At 45.6% G+C, this 23,601-nt stretch overlaps 1 protein-coding gene across 1 annotated transcript in view; it reads right to left on the bottom strand.

The window, feature by feature from the left end:
• Window positions 1–14,690: 14,690 nt before the first annotated feature.
• TERB2 (telomere repeat binding bouquet formation protein 2) overlaps window positions 14,691–23,601 on the bottom strand; it is a 42,004-nt gene continuing 33,093 nt past the window's right edge. Inside the window, exons 6-7 of the mRNA XM_056572614.1 lie at window positions 19,501–19,580; window positions 14,691–14,934 (exon numbers count right to left, since the gene is read on the bottom strand). Coding sequence (XP_056428589.1) covers window positions 14,795–14,934; window positions 19,501–19,580 — 220 coding nt within the window. The 3' untranslated portion in view covers window positions 14,691–14,794. The remainder of the gene's footprint in view (window positions 14,935–19,500; window positions 19,581–23,601) is intronic.

Below are 23,601 nucleotides of genomic sequence, written 5' to 3' on the forward strand. Positions count from 1 at the left end.
GTGGCTACAACGCCAGGGCGTGGCCTCTGGTGAAGGGGCGTGGCATGAGCGCAACAACAACTATTTGGAACCAGACATAGTAGACTGGAATCTCTAGTGCATCTCTTCATACATGGTGTTGCCTTGTAGAAAATGCAAATTATACCTTTTAAAATCCGTTATAAAACAATTGTGAAGTCTTTTTAGTGTCTATTCACACCTACAGTATCATGCGCATGTTTGACGTGCAGGATGTGAAGCTGCAGATTTTGTCCTGCAGAGCTCAGTGTAAACTCAGTGACTGAACAGCCTCAAATCCTGTACATCAAATGTGTGCAGGATACTGTAGGAGTAAAGAGTTTTGATTATGCAATAATTATTAGCATTATTATTATTATTTTTTTCAAGTGCAGTTGTAAATTTGGCCTCTAAATGTCAGCAACAGAGACAGAAAGTTAGAATGTCATTACTCTGTGGTGGGCTACACAGACTAACCAGAGTACCATTGTTACTGGCTTAGATCAGACTAACCAGAGAACCACCCATACCGGCCCAGATCAGACTAACCAGAGAACCACAGATACCGGCCCAGATCAGACTAACCAGAGAACCACCCATACCGGCCCAGATCAGACTAACCAGAGAACCACTGATACCGGCCCAGATCAGACTAACTAGAGAACCACAGATACCGGCCCAGATCAGACTAACCAGAGAACCACCGATACCGGCCCAGATCAGACTAACCAGAGAACCACCCATACCGGCCCAGATCAGACTAACCAGAGAACCACAGATACCGGCCCAGATCAGACTAACCAGAGAACCACCCATACCGGCCCAGATCAGACTAACCAGAGAACCACAGATACCGGCCCAGATCAGACTAACCAGAGAACCACCCATACCGGCCCAGATCAGACTAACCAGAGAACCATCTATACCGGCCCAGATCAGACTAATCAGAGAACCGCCCATACCGGCCCAGATCAGACTAACCAGAGAACCACAGATACCGGCCCAGATCAGACTAACCAGAGAACCACCCATACCGGCCCAGATCAGACTAACCAGAGAACCATCTATACCGGCCCAGATCAGACTAATCAGAGAACCGCCCATACCGGCCCAGATCAGACTAACCAGAGAACCACCCATACCGGCCCAGATCAGACTAACCAGAGAACCACCCATACCGGCCCAGATCAGACTAACCAGAGAACCACCGATACCGGCCCAGATCAGACTAACCAGAGAACCACAGATACCGGCCCAGATCAGACTAACCAGAGAACCACCCATACCGGCCCAGATCAGACTAACCAGAGAACCACCGATACCGGCCCAGATCAGACTAACCAGAGAACCATCTATACCGGCCCAGATCAGACTAATCAGAGAACCGCCCATACCGGCCCAGATCAGACTAACCAGAGAACCACCGATACCGGCCCAGATCAGACTAACCAGAGAACCACAGATACCGGCCCAGATCAGACTAACCAGAGAACCACCCATATCGGCCCAGATCAGACTAACCAGAGAACCACCCATACCGGCCCAGATCAGACTAACCAGAGAACCACTGATACCGGCCCAGATCAGACTAACCAGAGAACCACCGATACCGGCCCAGATCAGACTAACCAGAGAACCACAGATACCGGCCCAGATCAGACTAACCAGAGAACCACCCATACCCGCCCAGATCAGACTAACCAGAGAACCACCGATACCGGCCCAGATCAGACTAACCAGAGAACCACCGATACCGGCCCAGATCAGACTAACCAGAGAACCACCGATACCGGCCCAGATCAGACTAACCAGAGAACCACCCATACAGGCCCAGATCAGACTAACCAGAGAACCACAGATACCGGCCCAGATCAGACTAACCAGAGAACCACCGATACCGGCCCAGATCAGACTAACCAGAGAACCACTGATACCGGCCCAGATCAGACTAACCAGAGAACCACCGATACCGGCCCAGATCAGACTAACCAGAGAACCACCGATACCGGCCCAGATCAGACTAACCAGAGAACCACCGATACCGGCCCAGATCAGACTAACCAGAGAACCACCGATACCGGCCCAGATCAGACTAACCAGAGAACCACCCATACAGGCCCAGATCAGACTAACCAGAGAACCACAGATACCGGCCCAGATCAGACTAACCAGAGAACCACCGATACCGGCCCAGATCAGACTAACCAGAGAACCACTGATACCGGCCCAGATCAGACTAACCAGAGAACCACCGATACCGGCCCAGATCAGACTAACCAGAGAACCACCGATACCGGCCCAGATCAGACTAACCAGAGAACCACAGATACCGGCCCAGATCAGACTAACTGAAGGTAATGGCATTTGGTCTCCACTGCACTTGTAAGTATGGTGGATTGTGGAAAAGTATGATCTGTTACCTGGCATCAGCAGGGTCAGAGCTCAGAGGAAACCAGGAGGTGATCAGATCCCTGGGGAAGAACAGTACAGGCATCCTTCTTCAGTGGCAGTTATCCCAAAAAAATTTGTGGCATTTTTCAAACAGTTTTTAGAGCCAAAACAAGAAGTGGATTCTAAATAAAAGGGAAATATAAGGGAAGGACTGAGGCCATGTTCACACCACAGAATTAACGTGCGAAATTCCGCACTGGAATTCTGCACGTAAATTCCGTTGCAGCAGAGTCCCGTTTAATTCAACAGGATTCTGCTGCTCTGTGCACGCGGCGGAATTTCCGTGCCAGATGTCTCTGAATTCCGTATCCGCACAAAGAATGAACCTGTTCATTCTTTCTGTGGACTCTGCACGGAATGCATAGCCGTCTATTAGGTGGGGCATTCCACTGAGGTCCTACCGTTGGCATATTGTGCCAGTGCCCGCAGCCTGCAGAATGTCCACACAGAGATTTTCTGTGCGGATGTTCCAAGATGTGAACATAGCCTTATTAGGGCTGGGCGGTATGACCAAATGTGTGTATCACAGTATTTTTGTACCTTTTGGCGGTTCCACAATATATAACAGTATTTCCTCCTCCTCCCCCCCACCCCCAAAATAATTATCAGCCCAGCGCTGCCCCCATCGGGGTAAATACTCACATGTCACCCGCAAGCGCTGCCCTCCTCGTGCTGTTTGTTGCAGCCGCCGGCGCTGACACTCCATACTGTGCGGTATCCCTATGCCCGGGCTGCAAAAGTTAAACAAAATAAACTAACGCATGTTCCGACGTCGGCCTTACGGTGAGGACGGGAACTTCGGAAAGCCGTCAGCCTATCACCGGCCGCAGCGATGCTCCGCCTCGGCTGGTGATAGGCTGAGCCCACTGTCATGTAAGGAGCTCTGGCCGGCTTCTTACATGACAGTGGGCTCAGCCTATCACCGGCCGAGGCGGAACATCGCTGCGGACGGTGATAGGCTGACGGCTGTCCAACGTTCCCATCCCCAGGAAGAGTGTAAGGCCGGTACCGGACTAACGGGAGGTAAGATAAAGTTTATTTTGTTTATTTTTTGCAGCCTGGGCATAGGGATACCGCACAGTATAGAGCAGTGGTCTTCAACCTGCGGACCTCCAGATGTTGCAAAACGACAACTCCCTGCATGCATGCTGAGAGTTGTAGTTTTGCAACATCTGGAGGTCCGCAGGTTGAAGACCACTGGTACAGAGTGTCAGCACCGGCGGCCGCAACAAACAGGAGGATGAGGAGGGCATCGCTTGCGGGTGACATGTGAGTATTTACCCCGATGGGGACAGCGCTGGGCTGATAATTGGGGGGGCAGAACATTAGATTAGTTCCCCGATGTGGGGACAGCGCAGCGCTGGGCTAATTCATTCCCGAGGGGGAGGGGTCAAACCGGTATTGCTGTATGGGTTAAAATTCATATCGTGCAGCACAAAAATGTCGGTATTCGGTAGGAACCGGTATACCGCCCAGCCCTAAGCCTTATACTTCTCCTTCCTCATGGATCCATTTCTGAATAAAACTAAACAAAAAGCTGCCAGAAAAAGCTGTATGTGAAACCCAACTTACAGGAAAACAGAAGTCTGAAACTTTTGTCTGCCTTTTTCACAGTTGGCCCTCTTTTTTTTAGCCCTTTTCTCAAACTTTTTAATGTTTTATATTTTTTTTTCAAAATTTACACCAAAATACACCAAAAGCTATAGACCAAAAATATCTCTGAAAGTGCTAAAATACTTCCTAAAATATGTGTTATAATAGGGGCAAAATTAAAGATATATTTTGGAACCTAAGTAGCAGGAAAGAAGTCCTTGGCACTCAAATTAAAGGGGTACTCTGGCCCTAATACATCTTATCCCCTATCTCTGTCATTCCACACCCACCTTTGTGAGCTCTCCGCAGCGCTGGAGGTTCCAAGTGTGAAGCGTGACGACCACGGGGCCGGAGTATCGTGACATCACAACTCCGCCCCGTGTGATGTCCCGCCCCGCCCCCTCAATGCAAGTCTATGGGAGGGGGCATGGCGGCCGTTTTGGGTGTTCTCTGAGAAGTTAAGTGTCAGTTTTTAGGGGAACCATTACCTGATGTTAAAAAAAAGGAAAAAATGCGAAAAGCCCCACCCCCAATAAAAAATTTAATTGCCCCTTTTTCCAATTTTACCCCAAAAAAGCTAAGAAACATGAACAAACATATTTTGTATTGGCGTGTATATAAATGTCTGAACTATCAAAATATAATGTAAATGATCCCGTATAGTGAAGGATGTAAACTTATAAAAAAAAATTTAAAAAAAAGCCCCAAATTGCTGCTTTTTTATCACATTTCAGAAAAATGAAAAAGTGACTAAAAAGTCACATGTGCAAAAATTGTACCAATAAAAATTACAGATCACGGCGCAAAAAAATTGTTTTTATACATCCCTGTATACTAAAAATGTGAAACTTATAGGTGGTTCATGATTAAACACACAGGTATAGGGCGCAACTCCAGCTGACACGCCGGCAACAGGATTTTAGGTGAGTATACACATGGATGTTCTGACTCACGGTTTAGTAGAAAATGTATTTCTTGTTTATTCAAGTATATTCGGGTATTGTCTCGCAGGACATCAGGTTAGCAGCATAATATGCAAGCAGCAAAGGTGGATACAAGCTCCGTGCTCCCTTCAGTCATGGCCCAACGTTTCAGGGGCAAGCCCCCTTAGTCATGCGCAATGGCTGCCCGGAACATGAGCGATTAAATAGAAGTAAAACAGCTGAAAAATATTAACCCTTTATAACATTCATCATTATGCGCATAAATATTTATCATTAGGGTACAACTGTAAACAACTATAAAAATACATTGAAGTTACAACATTCATTCATCTCTCTCGGTGTAAGTGTGTCCAGTTCTGTTATCCAGAACGTTTCTCGCTGTAGCAAACGTTTGCGGTTTAAATCCTCATTGGTCTGAATAGGGACCTGTTCTAACACCTGCCATCTAAGTTCTGAAATTTGGTGTTCTGCCTCTTTAAAATGTCGAGCTACTGTGATTTCTCCATATTTAGTGGGTACGCGCACATTTTGCGTACCCACTAAATATGGAGAAACCACAGTAGCTCGACATTTTAAAGAGGCAGAACACCAAATTTCAGAACTTAGATGGCAGGTGTTAGAACAGATCCCTATTCAGACCAATGAGGATTTAAACCGCAAACGTTTGCTACAGTGAGAAACGTTCTGGATAACAGAACTGGACACACTTACACCGAGAGGGATGAATGAATGTTGTAACTTCAATGTATTTTTATAGTTGTTTACAGTTGTACCCTAATGATAAATATTTATGCACATAATGATGAATGTTATAAAGGGTTAATATTTTTCAGCTGTTTTACTTCTATTTAATCGCTCATGTTCCGGGCAGCCATTGCGCATGACTAAGGGGGCTTGCCCCTGAAACGTTGGGCCATGACTGAAGGGAGCACGGAGCTTGTATCCACCTTTGCTGCTTGCATATTATGCTGCTAACCTGATGTCCTGCGAGACAATACCCGAATATACTTGAATAAACAAGAAATAAATTTTCTACTAAACCGTGAGTCAGAACATCCATGTGTATACTCACCTAAAATCCTGTTGCCGGCGTGTCAGCTGGAGTTGCGCCCTATACCTGTGTGTCTAATCATGAATCATTGAACAGAGAGGCTGAAGCTCTGTCGTATAGGAGTTTTATATACACTCTATACATTGAAATAACTCGGTTACTACTGTGTATACTAGAAACTTATAGGTGGTCAAAGTTGAGCCATCTTAAGCATACTTATTTTGTAAAAAAAAAAAAAGCAGTACAATATTAGAAGAGCATGTAAACATGGGTATCATTTTAATCAAATTGACCCACAGAGTAAAGAAAACATGTCATTTGTACTGTAATGTGTACAGTGTGAAAACAAAATTCTCCAAGTTATGGCTCTTAGAAGGCGAGGAGGAAAAAGGAAAAACGAAAAATTGTCTGTGTCCTTAAGGGGTTAAAGTCAATGGGATTCGTTGGTGTCCATTGTGCAATGGACTTGTCAGGATTCGGCAGGCTGGTGGTGGATCCTCTGTGTCAGTGAGGGATTGGCGTGGACCGTACCTGTGGACCGGTTCTAAGTTGCTACTGGTATTCACCAGAGCCCGCCGCAAAACGGGATGGTCTTGCTGCGGCGGTAGCAACCAGGTCATGTCCACCGGTAGCGGCTCAACCTCCCTGACTGCTGAGACTGGTGTGGTACAGAAGGACAAGGCAAGAGCAAGGTCGGACATAGCAGAAGGTCAGGGCAGGCAGCAAGGGTCGTAGTCAGGGGCAACAGCAGAAGGTCTGGAACACAGGCTTGGGACATACACAAAACGCTTTCACTGGCACAAGGCAACAAGATCCGGCCAGGACAGGAAGGGGAAGTGGGTTTTTATAGGCATGGAGCAGGGAAGCTAATTACACTGATTGGGCCAGGCACCAATTAGTGGTGCACTGGCCCTTTAAATCTTAGAGAGCCGGCCCGCGCGCGCCCTAGAGAACGGAGCCGTGTGCGCCAGGACGTGACAGCCGGGGAACGGGACAGGTGAGTAGATTGGGATGCGACCCGCGAGCGGGCACGTCCCGCTATGCGGATCGCATCCCCGCCGGCAGTGTCAGTGCAGCGCTCCCGGTCAGCAGGTCTGACCGGGGCGCTGAAGAGAGGAGAATGCCGCGAGCACTCCGGGGAGGAGCAGGGACCCGGAGCGCTCGGCGTAACAGTACCCCCCCCCCCTTAGGTCTCCCCCTCTTTTTATCTGCTTGTCCCTTCATACGAGACGAGGCCATTGGGAGCGACTCTTGAGTCTCCTTCCAGATAACGGAGAAATCCTGGGTTACTTCATCTAGGGCAGGAACTCCAGAAGAAGTGGGAATGGGGAGGGGGGGGCAGAGGGTGAAGCTTGCCACGGGGCAGAGTGTTACCAGGAAGGGGGCTATGAGGAGGCAAGATCTCTGCTTGCTTTTTGCCGAAAATATCAGAAAAGTCCTGGTAAGCCTTGGGAGGGACCGGTAAGAGTGGAACCTCAGGAGTTAGACAAGTGGGAGCAGATGTGAGGCATCGTTTGTGACAAGAAGGACCCCAATTTTTTATCTCCCCGGTGGTCCAGTCAAGGGTAGGAGAATGACGTTGGAGCCATGGCAGACCGACGAGGACTTCAGAGGTGCAGTTGGGCAGAACAAAAAATTCAATTTTTTTGTGATGCAGTCCAATGCTCATAAGCAGGGGTTCTGTGCTGTAACGCACAGTGCAGTCCAATTTTTCTCCGTTGACAGAAGAAATGTAGAGCGGCTTGACGAGACGGGTTACTGGGATACTGAACCTATTAACGAAAGAGGCCAAAATAAAGTTTCCTGCAGAACCAGAGTCCAAGAAGGCCACAGCAGAGAAGAAGGAGTTAACAGGAGAAATCTGCACAGGTACAGTCAGACGTGGAGGGGCAGAATTTATGCCAAGAGACGCCACTCCCACGTAAAGAGGGTGCGTGCGTTTCCCAGACGCGGGGGACAAATAGGGCAGTCCACTAGCAAATGTTCGGTACTAGCGCAGTACAGGCATAAATTTCCATCTCTGCGACGAGACCCGGAGCGCTCGGCGTAACAGGACTGTCTGGGTCAGTTCTTCGATTGTGAACAAACTCTGTAACAGAGCTCCCTGAATGGAGCTCTGATGCAAATGTAAGCTTAGCCTTAGCAAAATAAATTATTGATTGTTAATTATAGTGGTGATATGTATGGTGAAAATATTCCTCCTTGTATACTGTTATTATTGGTAATATCGGTCCTGTTTGTAATGTCCATTTTTGTGTTTTTGTAATTTGCTGTTTTGGTGTTTGGTTCAGACACTAGGTGAGCAGTTTTCTGTGCTCCCTGGCTTGGAATAGTTAAAGGAAAACTGTCACATATTTTCTCCCGCACTATCCACAGGTATTGGTGGATAGTGCGGGAGACGCTGATTAAAACGAGCCCTACCTTGGTCTGATCCACGCCGCCGTTCACCCGCAATTGTAGTTTTAATCTCTGTGTATATCCTGCTGTAACTGGCAAAGGCGGGGCTTCTGCAGGCTAACGGACACTGACGTCAGCGCCGCTCGCGCCGCTCATGAATATTCATCCCTCCCTCTGGTTAGGAGCGGCAAAGAGAGGGAGAACAGGAGGGATGAATATTCATGAGCGGCGCTGACGTCAGTGTCCGTTAGCCCGCCGAAGCACCGCCTTTGCCAGTTACAGCAGGATATACACAGAGATTAAAACTACAATTGCGGCGAACGGCGGCGCGGATCAGACCAAGGTAGGGCTCGTTTTAATCAGCGTCTCCCGCACTATCCACCAATACCTGTGATTAGTGCGGGAGAAAATATGTGACAGTTTTCCTTTAATGCTCTCAGCCTATGACAGCGTGGGTGTGGTTTTAAAACCTGAGTTCTGCTGGAACTAGGGGCGAGTGCTTAGTTCTTACTCTGACTGACTGTTTTAGTCTGTCTGTTAATATCTGAGTTTTAACCATGGTTTGATTCCTCTGTTATTATATAGATTTTAGTGTGCTTGGTTTTAGATTATGTATGTCCGTTCTGCTTCAACCTTAGTCTGTGTTCACACTGTTAGTCTTGTGCTTGTACCCGTGCTCTGTATTTTCTATTCCTGTTTTGAGTCCTGACCCATATTCCTCCATGTTATGGAGTTTGGTTTTGTATATTCTGTTTGGTATCCTGACCTGTATTCCTCCATGTTTTGGAGTTTGGTTTTTGAAGTTTTCTCTGGAGTCTGTTCAGACTAATCCGGTTCTCATTCTAGTGTTCTATGTATTATATTTCTGTTTCCTTCTAGGCCAGTATCCTGATCACACGGTGGAGTGTGCCCACTAGGAGTCTATTTGGCTTTGGTATTGATATCCCTCCAGGTTTGGAGTGGGGAGTCTAGTGTGTTCTTTGTTCAGTGTCCAGTGTGAACTGTGTTCTATGTTTCCTGACCTGTTTTGTGTTTGACATTAAGTTCATCTGTTCATCCCCTGCATCTCCTGGTTTTTGCTGTATACTTATTCCATATCTAGTTTTGTTCATTTATTCATCTCTGTCATTTATCTTGATTCAGTTTCTGAACTGTATGTTAGTACGCTATATCCTGTTAGTACGCTATAAAATTGCCCACTGGCCCCTGGTTTTTGCTTATCACGCACAGGTAGGTTAGTGTTAGGTCCCTTGCCACTTGAGAAACCTTGGCGTTGGTGTGCGGGCTCTGGTATGTCCTTCATCTAAGGATATACTGGCGAATGTCTCAATTTTAACATGAGTGTTGAGGGATAGCCAATGTCCTTGTATACATCTACCACAGTAGTGCACCTAAATTCTTGTATTATTCTAATTGTTACACATCCACACCGTTTATCTGCTGTAGGATGCCATTGTGGCACTTGTAGTCTGTTGCAGGCATCCTCCATTGTATGCATTTTTATACTGGGGATCGCCCTTAGCAACGGACTACAAGGGAAGGATCTGCTCCCCCAGTATATATGCACAACTACATTCGGGGTTGAGCACCTCCTGCCATTTGAGACCACATCTTTGTTGTTGTTTAAATCTTAAACTTGGAGGTGTATAAACTCCACATTTAATGCGCCTTGATCACTATTAAGGCAGCATTAAAGGGGTACTCCGGTGAAAACCTTTTTTCTTTTAAATCAACTGGTGGCAGAAAGTTAAACCTATTTGTAAACTAGGTCTGACTGGGAGAGCATGTTAAGTGAGCTATTACACCTTGTTCACACTGGTGTGGTGCTGTGCGGCGTCCGTTGCTGCTGTGGCACTGTGTATGCGGGGAGGTGCGGCCCATAGACTGGTTTGAGTGGCATTGGGGCCGCTCTGCCAGTGGGTTGTTTCCCCCCCCCCCCGTGGGCACTGGTGTCACGGCGGTGGTGGTTGCCGCCCAGTTCTACGCCATTTTATGCTAGGGACGTTAGGGACCCACTCTAAATTGGTGGCCTTAACGTGGCGAGTGGGCTTGTACTTTTAGATCAAAAATGTATACTAATAACCTGTTAGTTTTTGATATTATGCTGAGAAGCAATCAGATCATTATACAAGATTGTAGATGTGCACCATGTCTGTTTTGTACCCGAATTCACACTGTGTTTTCTATCCCCTCCTTTTTCTTTTGTTTGAACATGTGCTGCACTCTTCCCCACCCCCTCACCCCAACCCTATATAAGTAGTAGTTAGCTACACAAGGACCATTTCTTTCCTAGCAGCCTCCCAGTCTGACTGGGAGAGCATGGTAAGTGAGCTATTACACCTTGTTCACACTGGTGTGGTGCTGTGCGGCGTCCGTTGCTGCCGTGGCGCTGTGTCTGCGGGGAGGTGCAGCCCATAGACTGGTTTGAGTGGCATTGGGGCCGCTCTGCCAGTGGGTCCTTCCCCCCCCCGTGGGCACTGGTGTGGCGGCGGTGGTGGTCGCCACCCAGTGCTACGACATTTTATGCTAGGGCCGTTAGGGACCCACTCTAAATAGGTGGCCTTGACGTGGCGAGTGGGCTTGTACTTTTTGATCAAAAATGTATACTAACAACCTGTTAGTTTTTGATATTATGCTGAGAAGCAATCAGATCATTATACAAGATTGTAGATGTGCACCATGTCTGTTTTCTACCCAAATTCACACTATTTGTAAATTACTTCTATTAAAAAATCTTAATCCTTCCTGTACTTATTAGCTGCTGAATGCTACAGAGGAAATTCCTTTTTTTTTGGAACACTGATGACATCACTAGCACAGTGCTCTCTGCTGACATCTCTGTCCATTTTAGCAACCATGCATAGCAGATGCATAGCAGATGTATGCTAAGGGCAGCATGGTGGCTCAGTGGTTAGCACTGCTGCCTTGCAGTGCTCGGGACTTGGGTTCAAATCCCACTAAGGACAGCAATAAATAAAGCGTTATTATAACTGTGCTCGTGATGTCATCAGAGAGCATTCCAAAAAGAAAATAATTTCCTCTGTAGTATTCAGCAGTTAATAAGTACAGGAAGGATTAAGATTTTTTTTATAGAAGTAATTTACAAATTAGAGAGGCCGGATGAAGTGCATGTGCACGAAATCAACCGGTTAATCACCTCCTGAGCTTCCCTCACCTTCTCCTGCCCCATGGACGGACCTCGTGTCGATTAGCAGCTAGCGTCTTACTGTGAGTTGGCGGACCCCTTTTCTTTATTACTGGTAATTTACAAATATGTTTAACTTTCTGCCACCAGTTGATTTAAAAGAAAAAAGGTTTTCACCGGAGTACCCCTTTAAAGGTTCACCTGTGAGGCCGGCACCCATATCAGCCAACTTAGGTGGGGCTTGTAGCCTGTCTCTCCCTTCTCCCATTGTATGTGTGCCCAGTCCACACTGGAGGTAACTGGGAGCAGGCTGTTAGTCGGACCTAATGCTGCTGTAATTGCCCACTGGCCCCTGGTTTTTGCTTATCACGCACAGGTAGGTTAGTGTTAGGTCCCGTGCCACTTGAAAAACCTTAGCATTGGTGTGCGGGCTCTGGTATGTCCTTCATCTAAGGATATACTGGTGAATGTCTCAATTTTAACATCAATGTTGAGGGATAGCCAATGTCCTTGTATACATCTACCACAGTAGTGCACCTAAATTCTTGTATTGTATTCTAATTGTTACACATCCACACGGTTTATCTGGTGTAGGATGCCATTGTGGCACTTGTAGTCTGTTGCAGGCATCCTCCATTGTATGCATTTTAATGCTGGGGATCGCCCTTAGCAACGGATTACAAGGGCAGGATCTGCTCCCCCATTATAAATGCACAACTGCATTTGGGGTTGAGCACCTCCTGCCATTTGAGACCACGTCTTTGTTGTTGTTTACGCTATATTCTGCCCTGTTTGTATATTTATATCCTGCCTGGTTTAACTGGTTGTTTTGGTGGTTTTCCCCATTACGTTTCTCCACCTGTCTATCCCCGGTCATGACACCGGTACTCTGGATTTGGTCAGTAACAGTATGATTGTAATATATATGGTGATAATATTTCTCCTTGTATACTGGTATTATTGATCTTAATATATAGAATTAGGTCAGGTAACAGTATGATGGTAATATTTTCTTCTTATATACCATTGTTATTTGGTAACTATATCGTTTATTGAGAGATACATGTTGTTATCAAGGGAAAGTGTATTACTAGTGTCTATACATTATATACTTTTTTTTCCGTTATATTCCCTACTATACCCAACTCTGACAACTAACATTTGGCCCCTCACCTTTGTGTCTCTGCCTTCACATATCAACACCCATGACCAAAATGGGCTGCTTAGTCTAAAATGTCCGGGTCTATTTTTGGTCCCAGTCTGGGAGAAACATACAGTGCAGATACTCTGCAAAATTTCTGCAGCAGAAAATGCGCTAAAGAGATAGTGGATCCAACTGAAAAGGGGAATTATAACACCTTCCATTACATTTTCCCTTCCAGTTGGATCCACTTCCATTTTCTGGTGCAGAAAGTCTGCAGGGTATCTGCAACATGTGTTCCTACCCTAGGGCTATGTTCACATGACGGAATGTTCACACGGAGTATCTCCATGCGGACATTCCGGACACTGGCATAATATGCCAACAATATGAGCGCACAAGAATGCGCCGTCTCATAGACGGCTATGCATTCCGTGCGGACTCCGCACAAAGAATGAACGTGTTCATTCTTTATGTGGACACGGAAATCGGAATTTCTGTGCCAGAAAAATCTGGCATGGAAATTCTGCCATGTGCACAATGCAGCAGAATCCCATTGAATCCCAATTGAATGCCAATGCGGAATCCAGCATGGAAATTCTTAGGTGTGAACATGGCCTAACTCGCCCCTCTAGTCCCACAGTGATTCAGAGAAGACTGTAGAAAATGTGTAGTGATCTGCCCGAATCATGTGACAAGGTCTTTCAGTTCAAGGTTTCTGTACCTCTCAGTTTGCGAGTAATGGCCATAACTTATTTTAAACAAGAAAATGACCTTCTTGTATATTGGTCCATTCATTGGTCATTTAAATTCTATTTGTCATATTTAAGATGATTACATTAAAAGTTATGTTTTAATGAGTACTGGTGGGAAACAAGGTCATTGGTTTGCCGATAGGCAAATAAGATTGTGAAGTGGCCATAACTGGCCCGTCAACGAATCAAAGCTAACCTAAGATAGAATAGGTGCTTACTCGATATGTGCCAAATCCATAAATGCATGCAGAAATTTAGCCTGTCTATCGCAAAGATAGACAAAATTAGTAAATTCCCCCCTCTGTGTTTACTTGTAGCTGACTCTGGGTGACCACAACTATAAGGCTATGTTCACACAATGGAATTTCCGTGCAAAATTCTGCACGGACATTCCACTGCACCCCATTGATTTCAATGGGTTTCTGCTACATTGTGCACATGACGGAATTTCCCCATTCTGGAGTCCGCAGAAAGAATAGACATGTCTTTCTGCAGAGTCCACACAGAAATGCATTGCCATCTATAAGCAGATGTTTTCGGGCCCTCTTCTGTTGGTGGAATGTCCGCACGGAAATTTTCCATGCGGACAGTCCACCATCTGAACATAGCCTAAGGCTTAACTTCTTAAAGAACTAAAAAGAACACATGTGGAGTTTTATTTTATAGGTGAGATGTGCTTTAACAGAGTCAACAACAAGAACTAAATATAGTACTTCTAATCATTATTCCAATTCCTACACAACCTGTTTTGTTCTGTGTTGCACACAAAGGCTTGAAATACATGCATGAGCATTTAAAAGGGTGCTCTGGTGGAAAACATTTTTATTTTTAAATCAACTGGTGCCAGAAAGTTGAATAGATTTGTAAATTACTTCTATTAAAAAATCTTTACTCTTCCAGTACTTTTTAGCAGCTGTATGCTACAGAGGAAATTATTTTCTTTTTAAATTTCTTTTTTGTCTTGTCCACAGTGCTCTCTGCTGACACCTGATGCCCGTATCAGGAACTGTCCAGAGCAGGAGAAAATCCCCATAGCAAACCTATGCTGCACTGAACAGTTCCTGACACGGACAGAGGTGTCAGCAGAGAGCACTGTGGACAATACAAAAAGAAATTCAAAAAGAAAAGAATTTCCTCTGTAGCATACAGCTGCTAAAAAGTACTGGAAGGGTAACGATTTTTTTAATAGAAGTAATTTACAAATCTGTTTAGCTTTCTGGCATCAGTTCATTTAAAAAAAAAAAAGTTTTCCACTGGAGTACCCCTTTAAGGAACATAATAAGGTTTACCAGCTTTGTACTTAAGTTGAAGATAAAAAACCTATTTCTTGAGTACAGTTTTAATCCCTGAAAAATCGCTGCTTTTATCATGAACATATAAAACACAATAATCTGAATTGTCAGGAATAAAATCATGCAGTTCTCCAGGATATTTCTTTAACTGGTTAATGGAAGTGTAACCTGTGGGAAGCCAAGTATAAAAAAAAAACATATTTTAAAATGTAAAACATAAGAAAATATGCAGTGATAATTTTTTTTCGTTAAATATTGGTAGGTGGCAACACATTTAATTGCAAATTTACATGTAAAAAATGTTGCAGTATCTTGTAATACCTTTTTAATTGAAATAACAGAATTTTGTAGAGAAGCTTTCGGGATTCCTCCCTTTATCAAGTCAAAAGCAAATCTAAGCTCACAAGCAGAAGACACAGGTTACATCTCACAAATACTGGATGCAGGGGTTAAGACAATAGATGTGGAGAATTCACACTGAGATAGGCCATAAATTGTCCTGCTATAGGAACATATGGGGAGATTTATCAAAACCTGTCCAGAGGAAAATTAGCAGAGTTGCCCATAGCAACCAATCAGATTGCTTCTTTCATTTTTAACAAGGCCTTTGCAAAATGAAAGAAGTGATCTGATTGGTTGCTATGGGCAACTCATCTGCTTTTCCTCTGGACAGGTTTTGATAAATCTCCCCCTTAGAATTCATAGATAAGGATAAGAGGAGGGGGAGGGAGGGGGGAGCAGGAGAGAGACTGGTAATTAAGCAGGACAAAGTGAGATGCAAAAGAGAATACAGTACAGCACAGGCTAGATTTGCTTTTGACTTGATAAAGGGAAGAATCCCAAAAGCTTGTCTCAACTAAATTTTGTTAGTCCAATAAAAAAAAGGTATTACAAGATACTGCAAAAATTTTTGATTTTGAATCTGCATCACTGGACTAATACAGCTGCTCAAATTTACTACATGTAAAAAAAGATATTTATAATACACATCTTTTGATGACCTTATTGATTTCAAAAGGATTTTGGAATAAGCTAGGGTACACTCACATCTCCGACAGCCAGATACAGCGGGAGAAATTCAAAACCCCCTTTCTACCATATCCTTACCAGATCCACACCATGCCCCTTTGATTTCAATGAGCCAACCAGAGTCAGCTATTGTCTTCAGCCGACTCATTTTCTGAACTGAAAACCGTGGTCTGGGTTGATCTGGAAGAGATACTGTAAGAACCCGAAGAGTTAAACATCCCTGAGATAGTTTGTTATTTTGGTTGCTGGGCTACGCCTAGCTTTCTGGTTGGTCAGGTGACCTCGTTGGCTTTTCAGACCTTGCCTGCGAAAGAGGTTATCTCCAGTAGCTAGCGTTTATATCTTGTATTCCTGATCTTCTGGTATTCCTGACTTTTGGGCTTGGCTTTCTGACCTTTCTCTTGTATTTGCGATTTGGCACCTTTGACATATCCTGGTAAAGACTCGGCTGGCTGACTTAGACTTATTGTGTGTGTTTGTTTTATATTATTTCTGTTATTTTGAGTGCTTCCTGACTGTATCCCTACTGTAATGACCGTTTTACTTGTCCCTTGTTACTTAGTCTGTGTTCACACTGAGTATCCTGACCTGTGTTCCTCCACGTTGTAGAGTTTGGTTTTCTTGTAACCGTTTTTATAGAGTTCTTCATTGCTGATCTTTAGAGTTTATAGTACATGCACTGATCATAGAGTACATGATCAATGATCTAGTATTTCCTCTGTGCTTTACCATTGGTCTATAGTGTCCTCTGTGCTTACTCACTGATCTGTGTCCTCTGAACTTAATCTGTTCATATTAGTCATCTTAGTCCAGTGTGAACAGTGTTCTATGTTCCTGATCAATTTAGTGTTTAACATTCAGTTCTTTTGTTCATCCCCTGCATTTCCTGGTTTCTGCTGTTTACTCATTCTTTACCTTGTCTAGTTCATTTATTTATATTTGCCGTCATCTGGATTCAGGTTTCTGAACTGTTTGTTAGTACACTATATTCAGCCCTGTTTGTTGTATTTATATTCTGTATTTTGCTTTGTTCATTGTTATTAGATTTTTTTGCCCACTGCACTTTAGCTCAGGTAGGGACCGGCACCGTGGTTGTCCATCTGCCGTTTAGGGCGGATGGGCAAGTTGGCTGGGACAGTGTTATTAGGGACAGGTTAGGGCTCACTCTCCCTGTCCTACCCCCGACAGTCATGACAGGTACGGCAGGAGGCAGTTTTAAAATTCCCCCGTCATATGTGGCTACTGTATACGCAATCCAAGATGTAAATGCACCCATAGCTTTTATTTAATCATGATTCCTATTGTTCTTGCCAATGGCAAATTATCTTACAGGTGGTCTGTTCAGCGACCTAAGAAATGAGGCATCCAGGAGGCCCATTAATGACCAAACCACTCACCACCTTATTATAATATCACTTTCCGGGACATCATGCAGGGTCTGCAGATAGCACAGGGCATATCATGCCTCTTGTCTCAGGGGGGCAATCCCATGTTCCTTCCTTGAGCTCTGTTCTCTAAACTCACTCACTGTGTTCCGGCCCTGATGCCTCCTCAGCGCAACTTTAAAAGCTAGTTACATCTTAGACTAAAGTCTATGGAAATTCCGCTTGCAGCTGCCAACCATTCTTTTTAGTGGGATTCTGCTGCTCTCAGTACTGCAGAGGCTTCAAAGAGAGTTCCAATCTGAATAATTCTGAGAGGAATTTGCATAGTGTGCATGAGCCTTAAGATGCATGGCAGCCTCCTGATTTTCCACTGCCGTATGATGTCAGTGTAGAGAAGCACTTTGAATTTTTACTGCCCGGCCCTATTGCTGTGGGAGGGATAAACCAGTGCCAGAGCTGTCTGACTGTGGCTTTCCTCTCCCTTTGCCATAGCCCTTCTCATTTCAAAAAACTTTTTACATGTAACATGTTGAAAGTTTTGATCACTTAGGGTCTCAGTACTGAGACCTCCAGTAATCAAGAGAAAGAACAGGAAGAAGAGCATGGAAGTGTTCTTCACTCTCCATCTCGCAGGGATCTTTCCTGCTTTGCTGGACGGACCCTTATACTTATTATAGGACCATCCTGTGAAACAGGGTGGAGACTGCTGCAAGCTGGGTAGTGAAGAGCGCTTTTCCTTGCTCAGTCCAATGATTAAGGGGGGTCTTAGCACTAAGACATGACTGATCAAAACTTTTGACATGTCTCTGTGACATGTCAAAAGATTTTTTTAATGACAGGGACACTTCTATTGCCAAATATCCCTCTCTTTTTCTGTGTCTTGGTTGATATGCAATAGCTTTCCTCTGCCCCATTTTTTCTCAAATGGGCATAAAACTAGAGGGAGCCTTGGGAAACATTCAGGGGGATCCTTCATGGAGCATCAGTGAAGTCTTATACCCCTAGGATTACACCAGTCAGTTACAGAAGGGTGAGGACAGCAGGTGTATAGGGGTATGTAGAGTATGTTTGTGTATGTAGGGTATTTATGCATGTGCAGTGTGTGTGTATGTACATTATATGTAAACTATGTTATTAAGTATGGTGTATGAACAGTATTCATATTGTGTATGTGTGTGAAATATCTGTGTGTATTTTAGAATACTGAACATGTCCTGTGTTTACTGTATGCTAGGTATTCCTAAAAATAAAATTATGAAAAACCTAAAACATTTGCATGCAGCGTTTTTTTTTTTTTTTTACCCAACGCAACCACACCAAAGGACAGCTTTGATGGACAGATTCATTGGTTTAATGCTGAGCTCCATTTTCATCTAGGGAGCAACATTTCCAGTTTGTTTTATTCAATGGGAAATTATTTAGCCTAATTTATAATTATTGATCTAGATTTCAGCTCATTCTGGGCGTAGGAGTCCAGTAAGTGGCCCTAATAAGTGATTGACAACTTTCCCTGTATGAATTTACATACAAAGGTGACTGTCAGGACCACCCACTGGACTATTTAACCAAGAATGTGCAGTGTTTAGATCAATAAATCAAGTTATTCTATATAATTTGCAAAACTATAGATCAGTCCACTCAGCTCCTCCTGCCCTGTAACATGATGCCTGCATATTAAACTGCATTTTCAACGTAACAGGTTTGCATTAATGCGTTTTTTTAATGAAACGGCCCAGATTACCTAAAAATCAAGCAACAACTAATGAAAAGACATAATTAATCAGGTGTGAACATTCTTAGAATGCTGGAAACATGACAAAAACTGTAGTAATGTAATGTTTCTCATTACAGTAATATATATTATATATATATAATCATTTATTGTTTATGTATTTTCTTATAGGGGTTATCTGGTAGGTTGGGTTTTTGGATATATTGCTAGGCTGCAATGAAAATAAGTATACATACCTGGCCCTCTCATCATCGCTGCCAGTTTCCCAAGTATCCAGTTTTTGCTGCCTCCTCTTTGTTTGCCTCACTGAGAGGGCATTTGCTGTCACATTACATATCACAAGTACTTCAAAGAAGAGAACCATGGGTGGGGAACAGATGCTCGGGATACCTTCAGCAGCATGGGGATCAGGCCAGTTAAGTATTGTTATTTTCCCTGCAGCCTGAGCAACATATAAAAAAACTCTCCCTACCCAGACAACCCTCTAAGTCTTTTTTTTTTTTCTTCCTTTTTTTAAATCAAAGTTTAAGCTATAAAATTAACATTATATTTACCGTATATTTTAGTAATATAATGTTACAACTTTACCTAAAAACATGTTATTTTCTGGGTACTTATGGAGAGAGTGGAGCATAACATCCGCTGAGTGTTCACAGTCAGTTGTGTTCCTTAAATGAAAACAACATGGGTATAAGCCACAAAAGAACATATTATAAAACAAAAATAACATTGCACAGGACACTTTCATGTTTGGGTGTCTTGTATGTGTGGTAAGTAAGGCTTTCAATTTTATTTGTTTTTCTTTAACCTTTTTTGAACGCAGCTATTTTAGGTGGCTGCACTTTGTGTGTGTTCCCTCTTCACTTTCTGAAAGACTTTTTTATTCTGTTGAGAAAGCCATATAAAAGCTAATTTTTGGCAGGATGAGTTGTACTTTTCAATGGTACTGTTTATTTTACATATCATGCATTGCACAAGGAAAAAAAATTCATGAAGTCAACTGTGCGCAATTCTAACATTGTTAAAGGGGTACTCCGCTGCTCAGCATTTGGAACAAATTGTTCTGAATGCTGGAGCCGGCGCCGGGAGCTCGAGATGTCATAGCCCCACCCCCTCATGACATCACGACCGGCCCCCTCAATGCAAGTCTAAGGGAGGGGTGTGACGGCTGTCACACGCCCTCCCATAGACTTGCATTGAGGGGGCAGGGTGTGATGTCATGAGTGGGCAGGGCTATGACATCACGAGCTCCCAGCTCCAGCGTTGGGAACAGTTTGTTCCAAATGCTGAGCAGTGGAGTACCCCTTTAAGGGATTTTCCTTTTTATGATGTTCACTGGTCAGTATAAATGATAAATTCTGTTTATTGCATGAGTCAGTACATTTACTGCTTTTAAACAATAAAAAAAATAATGAATAACAAGGTAATTAACAGTTGTCCCAGCTCCTGTACACAGCAGCAAATCCACACCACAGGACACAAGATCTAGTGCAGATTTGCATTCCTGCAACTGTCCCACAACAGCAACTTAAAGGGGTACTCCACTGAAAAACATTTTTTTAAATCAACTGGTGCCGGAAAGTTAAACAGATTTGTAAATTACTTCTATTTGAAAATCTTAACTCTTCCAGTACTTATCAGCTGGTATATGTTCCAGAGGAAGTTCATTTCATTTTGAATTTCTTTTCTGTCTGACCACAGTGCTCTCTGCTGACACCTCTGTCCATGTCAGGAACTGTCCAGAGTAGGAGCAAATCCCAATAGCAATCCGGACAGTTCCTAAAATGGACAGAGGTGTCAGCAGACAGCACTGTGGTCAAACTGAAAAGAAACTCAAAAACAGCTGATAAGTACTGGAAGGATTAAGATTTTTAAATACAAATCAGAAAAGAGAAAAAGATAGGGGAGTGCAGCTCACAAAAATTTAGTCCAGGTATGAATGGATAGTACCTATACCACAAAGGACAATTGAAGAATTTAAAGTAAAACAAATGGGAACCAGTCACCTCTAGACTAATACCAGAAAAAACTGATACATGATGGTTTTAAATTGAAATAAGGAGGAGGTGAGGGGGGATGATGTGGAGGGGTGAGGGGGGTGATGATGTGGAGGGGTGAGGGTGTGTGTGCAGGTGAGGGGGGTGATGATGTGGAGGAGATGAGAGGGGGCAATGATGTGGAGGAGGTGAGGGGGTGATGATGTGGAGGAGGTGAGGGGGGTTGTGTGCAGGTGAGAGGGGGGTGATGATGTGGAGGAGGAGGGGGGTGATGATGTGGAGGAGGAGAGGGGGCTGATGATGTGAAGAAGGAGAGGGGAGTGATGATGTGGAGGAGGAGAGGGGGGCGATGATGTGGAGGAGGAGAGGGGGCTGATGATGTGGAGGAGGAGAGGGAGCTGATGATGTGGAGGTGAGAGGGGGGTGATGATGTGGAGGAGGAGGGGGGGTGATGATGTGGAGGAGGAGAGGGGGCTGATGATGTGAAGGAGGAGAGGGGAGTGATGATGTGGAGGAGGAGAGGGGGGCGATGATGTGGAGGAGGTGATGGGGGTGATGTTGTGGAGGAGGAGAGGGGGGTGATGTGGAGGAGGAGAGGGGGGTGATGTGGAGGTGGAGAGGGGGGTGATGATGTGGAGGAGGAGAGGGGGGTGATGATGTGGAGGAGGTGAGGGGGGTTGTGTGCAGGTGAGAGGGGGGTGATGATGTGGAGGAGGAGAGGGGGGTGTAGGTGAGAGGGGGGTGATGATGTGGAGGAGGAGAGGGGGGTGTAGGTGAGAGGGGGGTGATGATGTGGAGGAGGAGAGGGGGGTGATGATGTGGAGGAGGAGAGGGTGGTGTAGGTGAGAGGGGGGTGATTATGTGCAGGTGAGATGGGGGTGATGATGTGGAGGAGGAGAGGGGGGTGATGATGTGGAGGAGGAGAGGGGGGTGATGTGGAGGAGGAGAGGGGGGTGATGATGTGGAGGAGGAGAGGGGGGTGATGATGTGGAGGAGGTGAGGTGGGTTGTGTGCAGGTGAGAGGGGGGTGATGATGTGGAGGAGGAGAGGGGGGTGTAGGTGAGAGGGGGGTGATGATGTGGAGGAGGAGAGGGGGGTGTAGGTGAGAGGGGGGTGATGATGTGGAGGAGGAGAGGGGGGTGATGATGTGGAGGAGGAGAGGGTGGTGTAGGTGAGAGGGGGGTGATGATGTGGAGGAGGAGAGGGGGGTGATGATGTGGAGGAGGTGAGGGGGGTGTAGGTGAGAGGGGGGGTGATGATGTGAAGGAGCACTGGCTACTTCCCTACCTGGCTACCTACCCAATTACCTGCTTGGCTACTTCCCTACCTGGTGTTACGCCGAGCGCTCCGGGTCCCCGCTCCTCCCCGGAGCGCTCGCAGCATCCTCGCATTTGCAGCGCCCCGGTCAGACCTGCTGACCGGGTGCGCTGCAATATCCCTCTCAGCCGGGATGCGATTCGCGATGCGGGAGGCGCCCTCTCGCGATGCGCATCCCGGCTCCCGTACCTGACTCGTTCCCCGTCTGTCTTATCCCGGCGCGCGCGGCCCCGCTCCTTAGGGCACGCGCGCGCCGGGTCTCTGCAATTTAAAGGGCCACTGCGCCACTGATTGGCGCAGCAGGCTTAATCAGTGTGTTCACCTGTGAACTCCCTACTTATACCTCACTTCCCCTGCACTCCCTCGCCGGATCTTGTTGCCATTGTGCCAGTGAAAGCGTTTCCTTGCGTGTTCCTAGCCTGTGTTCCAGACCTCCTGCCGTTGCCCCTGACTACGATCCTTGCTGCCTGCCCTGAACTTCTGCTACGTCCGACCTTGCTCTTGTCTACTCCCTTGTACCGCGCCTATCTTCAGCAGTCAGAGAGGTTGAGCCGTTGCTGGTGGATACGACCTGGTTGCTACCGCCGCTGCATGACCATCCCGCTTTGCGGCGGGCTCTGGTGAATACCAGTAGCAACTTAGAACCAGTCCACCAACACGGTCCACGCCAATCCCTCTCTGGCACAGAGGATCCACCTCCAGCCAGCCGAATCGTGACAGTAGATCCGGCCATGGATCCCGCTGAAGTCCCACTGCCAGTTGTCGCCGACCTCACCACGGTGGTCGCCCAGCAGTCGCAACAGATAGCGCAACAAGGCCACCAGCTGTCTCAACTGACCGTGATGCTACAGCAGCTATTACCTCAGCTCCAGCAGCCATCTCCTCCGCCAGCTCCTGCACCTCCTCCGCAGCGAGTGGCCGCTTCCGGCCTACGACTATCCTTGCCGGATAAATTTGATGGGGACTCTAAGTTTTACCGTGGTTTTCTTTTGCAATGTTCCCTGCACTTGGAGATGATGTCGAACCAGTTTCCTACTGAAAGGTCTAAGGTGGCTTTCGTCAGCCTTCTGTCTGGGAAAGCTCTGTCATGGGCCACACCGCTCTGGGACCGCAATGACCCTGTCACTGCCTCTGTACACTCCTTCTTCACGGAGATCCGAAGTGTCTTTGAGGAACCTGCCCGAGCCTCTTCTGCTGAGACTGCCCTGCTGAACCTGGTCCAGGGTAATTCTTCTGTTGGCGAGTACGCCATCCAATTCCGTACTCTTGCCTCCGAATTATCCTGGAATAATGAGGCCCTCTGCGCGACCTTTAAAAAAGGCCTATCCAGCAACATTAAAGATGTGCTGGCCGCACGAGAAATTCCTGCTAACCT

This window comes from Hyla sarda, chromosome 4 (assembly GCF_029499605.1).
Source record: "Hyla sarda isolate aHylSar1 chromosome 4, aHylSar1.hap1, whole genome shotgun sequence".
NCBI lineage: Eukaryota > Metazoa > Chordata > Amphibia > Anura > Hylidae > Hyla > Hyla sarda.